We start from the raw sequence: 11,227 nt of genomic DNA on the forward strand, positions 1-11,227 counted from the left end.
CTCGTTTCTCTCTCTCCATTGATGTTCTTCTTATCCTTTCTTTAAATGCTTATCCTTTCATCAATCATAGTTTGTAACATGTGATTTGGTTAGTGCTTTGATCTGTACGGAGATATGTCTTAATAAACACATAAAAGTTGCAGATTCACTCTGGCACTCTTTATTGGTGTTGTTGTACATGAGGTTGGGGCTGTCATTGTTCTTCCTCCTCCGTAGTTCACCTCGTCTTCTTCAATCATTGTGGGTTGTGGTTTTGGCCTATTGTGACTATGGTAAGTATTATCCCCAAAATGGAGAGTTTTGTGATGAGTTACTTGTTTTCTTCCCTGATAATTTTTAGAAAACCTGTAGAAAAGATTGTAAAGTGTCAAGCTTGAGTGATGCAAGAGTGGTGATGGATTCATTGACAGAAGTAACAAGAAAGTAAAGACTAGAAAAGTGGCAGAACAAGTGGGATAGTAAAGAAAAGCAATTTTCCAGCGGTAGTTAACTACCGCTGAGTCCAGCGGCAGTTAACTACCGGCGCTTTAACCAACGGTAGTTAACTACCGCTGGGGTAATTTGGTCATTTACTTGTGTCAATAGGAAGTATTCAATGTCAAAAAAGCAATTTTCTTCTCGTTCTACCCTTTCTTGTTACGGCTCACCGGCTCCCTCTGCTCTTTACTTGGCTTATATTCTTCATTGCTTTCTCTTTTTACACCACTAGATTCTCCCCCTCAATAACTAAAATATCTCATTAAAATATTTGCAAGTATACCACCTCCACCAGAGACGTTGAGTCATCATCCTCAGCTATGTTCTAATCACCATTTGAGATCCACCTCAGATAAAATATTATGGTGAGTTACCAAGTATTCCGTGACAACATATTATCATAAGTTTCATGACGTAGCTAAAATGTGAAACTATAGATTCAATTAAATGTCTACAAGATACCACATTTCAATACCAACTACAATGAAAATATTGGGTACCGCTCTTCAATACATGTCACCGCATTAAAGCTTTTTGTCATCGGTTAAACGTTCACTCTGGTAAAGAAACCATTTTCTGAAGTCTTCGTTTCAGAATTTCAAGGCGATGTTGTGATATTGCTTATGTTAAGAATTATACTGATTCCATGTAATTAAATATGAAGCAATTACTCCTTTTAAATATTTACATGATTCCATGTTCTATATCATACACTTTCAAAAATTATATTTTTTTACATGCAACATGACACTTATCAATCCTCAAGGGTACCTACACTGAGTTAAATAAATAGGGGAATTAATTAATAAACTAGTAATCAGCTAATCGATGAGGGAATGCACTCATGAAAGTTAAAAATATACAGTTCCAACAAACTTGAGCAACTGCAAACTGGTATACAAAAAGAAAAACTTGAGCAACATCAAAAACGATTGTTAACGCTAAACTATAATTAAATTTTGAGTTTGGATATATTATACATCCTAGTTATTTATTAAGATGTAGGCAGAAGCCAAGAGCGCCGGTCATCAACTCGTTATTTTCTCGTTACAAACTGGGGTAATAAATATATTCAAACAGACGGAAAAACAATTTTCAGAAATCATCAAGTACATCATTGTTCAGTGCTCAAAAATATGCAAAACTTTGATATCAAGATAATGGTTCAATTGCATAATGCAACGAACAAAAGAAAAAGCTCAAGCAGAATCAAATGACACACCCAAAAAACTAATATGGATGTTTCCAATGGTTCAACCCATCGGAAAAATAACAAGCCCAGGCAGTCAAGCAAGAGTGTGGTAAACAAATATATATATGATTGTATTAGTAAATGAATTAGAGAAACAAGGAATTGAAGGCACTCCCACGGCAATCCAAAGAAAGATGATATAAAAATGATAAAAAAACTCTCAATTGCCAATCAATTTAACCTCCAGAGTGAGAAGCTGGAGTTGTTTCAAAACGGCCTTCCTTGAATAAATGAATGTACTGTTGTGGTAAAGAATGCTCCACCTGAAACATAAGACGAGGTTGAAATTTGGAATTTATATCACTTAAATTCCCTATTTCACTAATTTAAACTAATTTATGACCAGAATTGCTAGTACGCCACGCGTAATTTTAAAATGATGCAAATAAGATTGTAAATATAGATGGATCCCATCCACTGCTATATGAGACATAGTATGATAGATAAGCTAATTCATATAGCACACAGTACAGGTTGAGGTGGGAAGCAAGACTCTTAAGCTGAGTTGCATTAAAAAAAACAATATCAGCAACATGAGCATTTTACAATATTCAATGGTTAAGGCATCAAATTTGCCTTCAAGAAATTAGGGGGGAAGAGGCAAGGCTCTATTGAAATTGAAAGCACTCATGTTTAGATGATGACGAGCTAAACTTGCGATTGCTAGATTATAGGACGCAAACAACAGAAAAACCAAACCTTGCAGTATTAAATATAGAAATGGAACATGAAAACATACCCAATCACCATCAGACTCAACATTTGGAACTAATACATTGATCTCACTGGACTTTGCTGTGGATATGGATGTTTCTAATGAGTCTTTGCTCAGATATATTTGGCAGCCAGAAGTATTGTCCACCGAAATTGTAGGAGCAGAACCCTATTATTTGTGAAAGCAAGCATAAGTTCATGTAAATCATATTTGATGTATCAAGTATGTATCTGTTATTAAATCCTTATCTTTTTCACCTCATCAGTTATAAATTAGCAAGAAAGACAGTACTGCTAGCAAAATATTGGGCAAAATATATAAAGATCGAATTCGACATGCCTAGAATTTGTTGTGAATCAGGAAAGACAGTACCTGGCATTGAACCTCAACCCCATTACTGTTTACAACCTCAAAAGCTGCAACAACATCCTGCATTATAAAACCGAAAAAATGAATTGGCATTTTCATTTACAATAAATGATTTCATTATCTAATATCATAAAATCTCTAATTATCATGTCCCGCGAACCTTAAATACAACTCCCGTCTTTTTGCAATTGTCAATAGTTATATTGTTGACCTTGCCTGCAAATATTGTTTAGCATGATTTGGTTACTTAAGTGATAAGTTGGATAGCAAACGCTGAAAGAAGCATGTAATATAATTATGACTACCTTGAATCTGCAACACAGAGTTTTTACATCCATAAACATATACAGACTGCTTTGAATCACAATCTTCAATGACCAAGCTTTTCTGCTCAATTTGATTCTCAACAACCCACCTACAATAGCAGGAAATAATTAGGTAAAGGATATGGAATAATGAAATTGTTGACATTGAACTTAATATACATATACATCATAGAAAATAAAGCATTTATGCATGTACAAACTTACTTGCGGCCCATTTGAAGTTCTAACTTTGGAGGTCCTACTTTAGAAAATGCACGTGGAGCAGCTTGACTTTCTTTTACAGAACTGCCAACAATTCCAGATCTATCTGCACGATTCTTAGTCTTCATATCATCTGTAACCTTTCTCAAACCTATCAGGTAAAGTTTACAATTAATAAATTTTGAATATTCAATCAAGAAAATAAGAGCAAAAGTAAGAATAATCTACCTGCTGTGACGTTTCCTGTACCAATCTCTTGAAAAACAGCAGACATCCCCACTTTTGGCTTAGAAGATGAAGCCTGAGATGACTCGGAACTAAAGAGAGACGCAGGCGGAGGAGGAGGGGCAGAAGGTGCAGCAGAAGCATTAACTTTTGATGGAGCAAATACTTTTCCAGTTTGACTCCATACAGGGCCTAAAGGATGAAAGCTCTTCACATAATCCCTCAAACCAGGTAGATACAACTCTTTCAGAGCTTTGACCCACTCAACATGGTTTGGGTCTTTGTTTCTGTACTCTACAAGTACCTGATCATCACAATAAAAGCAAGGAAGTATCAGTATCCTTTACTCCTCAAATAGAAGGCAATACAAGATAGGAAAGTGCAAGGAAAAGTCTACACCTCTAGCATGCTAGTGCAAGATCAGTACAGAAGATTCTGTATTTAAAAAAGTTAGCATGTGCAAATTGCAAATCAAGTTTCCAAAATCACAATTATTGAGTCTAAGCATATAAGTATCAAGGATGTTGGTCATCATCCATGTCATTTCTTAGCTATTAAGCTGATGTAACTCAAGACGGAGATAGACATGCATTTTGAAGTAATTTGAAACTATTTTTGATGCAAGATATGACAAGACTATTGTTTTAATAAAAATGTCAAGGAACAAAACCCATCATTTGCATGAACTCCATATTTTCATCTTATAGGGCATCATGAAAGTTATTAGAGATGAATCAATAAGCATCTAGCATGCATCAAGAATACCTTGTTGCTATAAAACTCAGCCATTTGCCAACTTTCTTCCACATGTGCAATGGGCATACTCATACCTTTAAAAAAACAAGAGTCATAAGACACCAAAAGATAAAGATTCATCCTATAAAAGAATTGCCATGCACTTACCACAATCCTTCCCGGTAAATGCAATCCATGCTAGAGCTGAGAGACTGTCAACAGCAGCCTTCAAGTGATTAAAAAAATCAGATCTCCTTCCTTCAGTCAATGAAGAAGCTTTCATGATCACTTCATTCAATGGTTTCAGAAATTCAGCCAGCCCAGCAGGGTCAGGTTTCTGCAAAATGGATGATGATGTGTCAGGATATACACTCCAAAGAACATCAAAACTTAAAGTATGAGGCTATGAGCAATATCAAACACAAGGTTGCCTCTGACATAGTTCAAGAGTGAGAAGCAGAGGTGTCTCTATGTGCTTTTATCCTAACTATAATCAATTTCTTTTGGCCCTAAACAGCAATGTATTTCTTCGTTAGCAATCCTAGTATTGTTAGAAATACATTCTTGTTTAGAAAAGCACTGGATGCAGTAGTCATTCGGGAAAATTTTCAAGTAAACATGCATGGCTAGTCAATCCCACCAAATATCCCTAGCATTAATTCCACCAAGTGGTACCTCACTATGGTCTATAATATATTACTTACAATGATCTCACAAACCCAATTTCAAAATCTCATTTTTCAACGTATTTTTCTCCCCCTAAAAACTAACCCAAATGAGAACATAGTACATTCATTCAGAGAAACACAAATTTAACAGCAAAATTACACAATCATGAAAGAAGGAAAAAAAATAATTTCCAGAATGATGGCAACCCCAAATCCTCAACTACATCAAAACCTATGGTCCCCCAAATCATTCTACATCCAAAATTTATGTATAAAATGCAACAAATTCACATAATCCATCACATTCAGTTCAGTCCGTATTAGATTCAATTCCACCACCATTACCAAAGTATCTATCTAACTCAACAAAACAAACAATAACACGCAAATGCAATGTCATTATTATTGTCAATGTGACATGCGAAATACAAATCCATGAATCCAACACGAAAATAAACAAAATCAAATATCGGCACAGAAAACAACGAACCTGAGTTTGTTTGAGCTTAATCAAAAGCTCTTTTTGAACAGAAAAAGCTTCTTTTACCCTATTGGTGACATCCAACACCTGTCCACCAATAACCTCGGCAGCTTTTGAAAGCCTACCGACGTATTGATCGATCAGATCGCCGAATGCAACAACGGATGGATCGGAAGACGCATCGGAACCATCGGAGAGGGAGGAGGAAGGGTGGATTCCGGTGGATAATGCTTCTAAGCGTGTTACCGCCGATTCCAATCGCTTTATGAGAGTTTCTTCCATGATGAATGATTCAGAGGCAGAGAAATGAAATGACACAGATCTGGTACCGCTTCAGATTTTGAATGAATATCCGTTAATTCTTTTCTTTTTTATAAGATTATTATTTAAAAAATAAAATTAACGAAGGAAAAGCACTTTATCTATCTTACTTTGTGCGTTGTGTACTTGTTGTGTGTGGGGCTGTGTTTTTTTTATTTTATTTGAGAAGATGCTCAAAAGAATTTTTTGGCGCCACACGTGTCACGTTATGCGCATATAGTCATGGATAGGGCAATTACGTAACTAGGCTCTTCATAAACACATATTTATTGCACATTCTAGAATGGATTTTTTTTTGAGGAATTTAATTGGATAAGAGTACATTTTTTGTTTTTTGTTTCGGGTTAATTTATGTCTCCTTTTTTGAGAGACGTCTAACAATTTTACAAAATTATTCTTACAATAAATCACAAATTTAGTTATAAACTATCACTTTGATTATACTTAGGCTATGAAGCCGTATACTCCAAAATGGAGACGTACCCGTATCAAATACGTGTCGGATACCGATACTCCGCGGATATTCTCGGATACGTACCTACGGAGTATCGGAATTAATTATTTTAATTTAAAATATATATTTTATCGGATACTTATAAGATATTCGACAAATACACACATATACTTATAAGATACTTCACAGAGACGTATCTTGGAAAAAAAATGAAGTGCAAAAAAATGAGACTATGTTGTGAAAATTTAATGGAGATGTATATGATTCAATTTAAGATATGAATCACTATAATTGTTTTTCGATAACCAATTAAAAACTATGTTTTTGGTGGATGGAAGTAACGAGAGAGAGGAGATAGCCTAACATATGAATGAAAATAGAATAAGATTTATAAGAAAACTTTGCATTTTTTATTTTGATCACGTGTATTATTTTTTGTAAATTGTGACTTATGACTATATAGTATTGAAGAGTAATCAATGTTTTTTTAAGTATTTTACATGCATATAAATTTTAGTATAAATATTTTGTTAACGTATCTTAGCCGTATCGTATCATAATTTTAAAAATTTCGCGTATCCGTATACCCGTATCGTATCGTACCCGTATCCGTACTACGTATCCGAGCTTCATAGTATTTAGGTATATAGATTAGGAACTAAATTAGAGAGAAAATTATAGTATAATGATTAAATTGATGGTTAATTCATGTCTCATACTAGTGATGGGGAATTTTCTAATGACAGAGAAGAAGTTTATTACTCCCTCCGTCCCGCAATACTTGACCTATTTGGAGAAAAAAAAATTGTCCCACAATACTTGACCTTCTCAAATTTTTAAGCTTAATTTGACAAGTTTACCCCTTATAGTTACTTTTTGTGGTCTCAATGTAAAAGTCTATAGTGGAACAAAGAAAGTAATTATTACTTAAAAAAGTGAAGGTTTAAAAATAATAATAAGGGCAATTCAGTAAAAATATCATTCTCTTTCTTTCATCTTTACACTTTTCTTAATCTGTGTGAAATGGCCAGGTAGGTCAAGTATTGCGGGACGAAGGGAGTATCTTCCAAGTTCAATTGAAAAGCCGAACATAAACAAGTTCCAATGTGAAAATATACTTCCATAATGATAACTCATACGCGAAAGACTATTATGAGTATTGAGTATTTTGCCATACCTTTCAAATGAAAGACACTAATAATATACTATTATTAGTGTTCATTAATGATATTTTGGAGTATGGTAATAATCGGAATGTTTTGGTTATTTTAATTATGGACTATGATAGTCAATTTAACTTTGCCTAATACTCAGTCAAAATATTGGAATGTATATCTATAGACTACTCTCTCACACGTTGGAAGGATTACGTATTGTTGATCATGCATGTTTATGCAACTCTACTAAACTCTAATATGTTTGTAGTTAGAATTATTGTATGTGCATGTTACAATCTATGATTATAAATTATATTGATTGAGTGAAACAATTTTTTTTAATCACAGAAGTCATATATTTGACAGCTAGATCATGTGTTGAATTGTGTACATTGAATTGAGACACATGCCATATGCTTATTGAAAGAAAGGTTAAGAAGCACATTGAAGTATTGAGGGGGTGGCTTTAGACCTTTACTTTTAACGAAGTAATTGTTAAAATGTTTTCAGACCAATAAGCTTAAAACAGTTGTTGGAGCAAAGGATATCTACCTTTGACCATTGCTTGATGTTGGCACACTATAGTTGTTAGGATAAGATTTTGAGGTTATTTACAAACATGGCTCCCAAAATAATAAAGTTGTTTATTCTTATCCAGTGCAGCAAAGAATTGGCATTGCAGGTTTTGGTCTCTAAACCAAAATCTGTAGACTTAAGCCAAGTACATGAAGTCATGAAGAGAATCAACATTACTCTACTTACAAGGAGTAATATATTATATCAGAATTAATTAAGAAAGTGTAATTATTCTAGACTGTAGTTCTCTCTATAACACGACATTCTATTGTATTTTTATGGATTCCTATCATTCAGTAAGATTTACTACATATTACTCTTTTAAGTGGCTTATTTATTTGGGCTAATTATAGAAATGGTAGGAGGTTAATTAGTTGAAAACATCTACTCCCTCCATCCCTATATGTAAGCACCCTTTGCCTCTAATAAAAGAGTGCTTAGTGTTGGATCATTAATCCAACATTGGCCTTATATGTGAATAATTATGTATTGTGGACTGTCATTTAAGTTAGGCCCAATTAAAGTGATCTAATAAGGTTTGGCTAAAGTGGGCTTATGAGTATCTAATAGGGTGTGGGCCTTTAATGTGTAAAGACTAATGGGTAATTCTATTTTTATGATGGGCTAAAATAGAAATACCAATAGTTAACCCTAGTTTGGGTGCTATAAATAAAGAGGTCATGGTCCCCAGGTCACACACCAAGTCGCCGTTCTTTGCTGACATCCCTATCAAGAGAATAACAAAGGGTTCTCTCAGTGAGAGTATGTGTTGATCTGGAAGGCCATTACCACATCAACAATCTCCGAATATGAATTCAGGTACGCTTCCGCATATTGATTTGCTATTTCTGATGATTAACATGATTGACTCTAGGGTTTAAAATTAAGTTTGGTTCTAACAAGTGGTATCAGAGCCAATCATGTTTGATCGTTAAGAAATCAATTGTTTTATGCCGTATTATGTTTTATCGACTTATTTTTGTTTTCTGTCGATTGTTGTTTGGGATGGTAACAAGGTTTTGCAAATATTATATGTTTGGCTTGAAATCGTTCTCGGTAATTGATTGCGATTTCAGTTTTTGATCATCCTGTTCGTTTTTTTTTTAATTATTGTGTTATGCTTATCGTTGCTGTCCTTTATGAATTCAGCTATATATGCACCGCTTATTATGCAATTTAATTCATGTTCAACTTTAATGGATTTTGGTTTTGGGTTAATTCATGCTTCGGTATCTTATTTGGCTAATCTCTCGTGACGGTGCTTCATGCTTTTCGATTGAAATTCTTAATTTCTTATTACTTTTGGCTTTTCTGATTAATTCATATAATATACAATATAAGGCAAACACATACCATCTTGCACCTATGTATACATGATTTTTCATGTTCTGCTCCTTTTGTTTTATAATTGGCATCATGTATGTATTTAGAATTTTTTGTGTTACACGCTTTCTTTGTTATGTTAAGAAAATTAGCCAACAAAGCTATCTATTCACAAAGCAATTTTCTAAATAGTACATTCCAGAATTTATTTATTTATTCTTATTCAGACTTATTATATTTTTCTTTTCTGGAAAATTGCATCATGTGTTTGCAACTTTGGTAATAATTTTCTTGAGTAATTTAAATTCAAATATTGGAACAGTTTATGTATATATATTTAGAGATGAGTTGATTGAAGCACTACATCGCCAAAGTGACCTCTTTTGTGGAGATTAATTTATCTTTAAATATAAAAGGTAGTGTGTTTGTAACTCATGTGAATAATTAATCGGCCCAAAGGAAGGTTGTTATTTGACAGAATTACAAGTACACATGTGGTAATAAACATGTGATAATTATTCGGTTTTACATGAAATAATAAATTGGCCCAAAGGAAAATTTATTGTTTGACATGTTCTTATTATCAATGTTTGATTACTGCGCCAAGGTATCACTGAAAAGTTAATATTTTACAAAGGTAAAATGTTAACGGATTCCCGATATCTTGTAATGGGATTTACCTATATTTGAATTTATCATTACTTTTATTTTGAGGATTAATTTGAGCATGTTTTGTTTGTTTGTTGTTCTCAATTCAGCTATGACTGATCCTGCAAACATTACTGCCAACATCAACTCTATTCCTTTGCTGAGTGGCTCAAACTTCAAGTCTTGGAAAGAAAATGTCATGATAGTTCTTGGAGTTATGGACTTAGACCTTGCGTTAAGGGCTGACTCTCCCCCACCTATTACGGCTGAGAGTACCTCTGAACAAAAGGAGGATATGAAAAGGTGGGAGAGGTCGAATCGCATGTGTTTAATGATCATGAAGAAGGCCATTCCAGAAGCATTCAGGGCACAATATCTGAAAAGATAACTACAGCTAAGGAGTTCCTTGCAGATATTGAAAAGAGGTTTGTCAAGAACGAAAAGTCAGAGATAGGTACGCTCTTGGCAAGCCTTATTTCAATGAAGTATACAGGTAAAGGCAATATCAGAGAGTACATCATGGAGATGTCTCATACTTCTTCAAAGCTGAAAGCACTTAAGCTAGACCTCCCCGAGGACTTGCTTGTATATCTTGTTTTGATATCTCTTCCTGCACAGTTTGGCCAGTTTAAGGTGAGCTATAATTGTCAGAAAGAGACTTGGTCTCTGAATGAGCTCATCTCACATTGTGTTCAAGAGGAGGAAAGGTTGAAGCAAGATAAGATAGAAAGTGCTAATTTTGCCTCTACCTCAAAGTTTAAGGGTAAGGGACTAAAAAGAAAGTTTAATAAGGAAGCTGTAGATACAGTGCCTCAAAAGAAACAACAGAAATCAAATGAATTAGGTGGCAATGGTTGTTTCTTTTGTGGAGCTGAAGGGCATGTGAAGAAGCATTGCTCTAACTATCACGCATGGCGTGCTAAGAAAGGTATGCTTCTTAATTTGGTTTGTTCTGAGGTTAATTTAACTTTGGTACCTAAAGACACATGGTGGATAGATTCTGGTGCCACAACTCACATCAGTGTGTCTATGCAGGGTTGCCTGAATTGCCGAAAACCAAGTGATGGTGAAAGATACATCTATGTGGGTGACGGCAAGACAGCTCAAGTTGAAGCAATTAGAAAATTTAGATTATTGTTAAAAACTGGATTTTATTTGGATCTTGATGAAACTTTTATTGTACCGTCTTTTAGACGAAACTTAATTTCTATTTCTGCTTTGGACAAATTTGGTTTTTCTTGTTCATTTGGGAATAGAATTTTTAGCTTGTTTCATGATTCAAAATTGGTTGGTTCCGGT

At 34.3% G+C, this 11,227-nt stretch overlaps 1 protein-coding gene and 1 pseudogene across 1 annotated transcript; one reads left to right on the forward strand and one right to left on the reverse strand.

Annotated features, from left to right (window-relative positions):
- Positions 1-1,516: 1,516 nt before the first annotated feature.
- On the reverse strand, positions 1,517-5,795 carry CAP1 (cyclase associated protein 1). Its single transcript, XM_085702516.1, has 10 exons — positions 5,459-5,795; positions 4,469-4,637; positions 4,331-4,395; positions 3,569-3,869; positions 3,344-3,491; positions 3,119-3,228; positions 2,974-3,029; positions 2,817-2,873; positions 2,469-2,612; positions 1,517-1,992 (listed from the first exon to the last, which is right to left on the reverse strand). Exons 1-10 carry the CDS (start codon positions 5,729-5,731, stop codon positions 1,906-1,908), a joined length of 1,410 nt encoding a protein of 469 aa, XP_085558642.1. The 5' UTR covers positions 5,732-5,795; the 3' UTR covers positions 1,517-1,905.
- Positions 5,796-10,025: 4,230 nt separating this feature from the next.
- Positions 10,026-10,992, forward strand: LOC146931025 (uncharacterized; annotated as a pseudogene).
- Positions 10,993-11,227: the final 235 nt, after the last annotated feature.

The sequence above is a fragment of the Medicago sativa genome, chromosome 4 (assembly GCF_051527215.1).
Source record: "Medicago sativa cultivar Bolivia chromosome 4, Bolivia_mono, whole genome shotgun sequence".
NCBI lineage: Eukaryota > Viridiplantae > Streptophyta > Magnoliopsida > Fabales > Fabaceae > Medicago > Medicago sativa.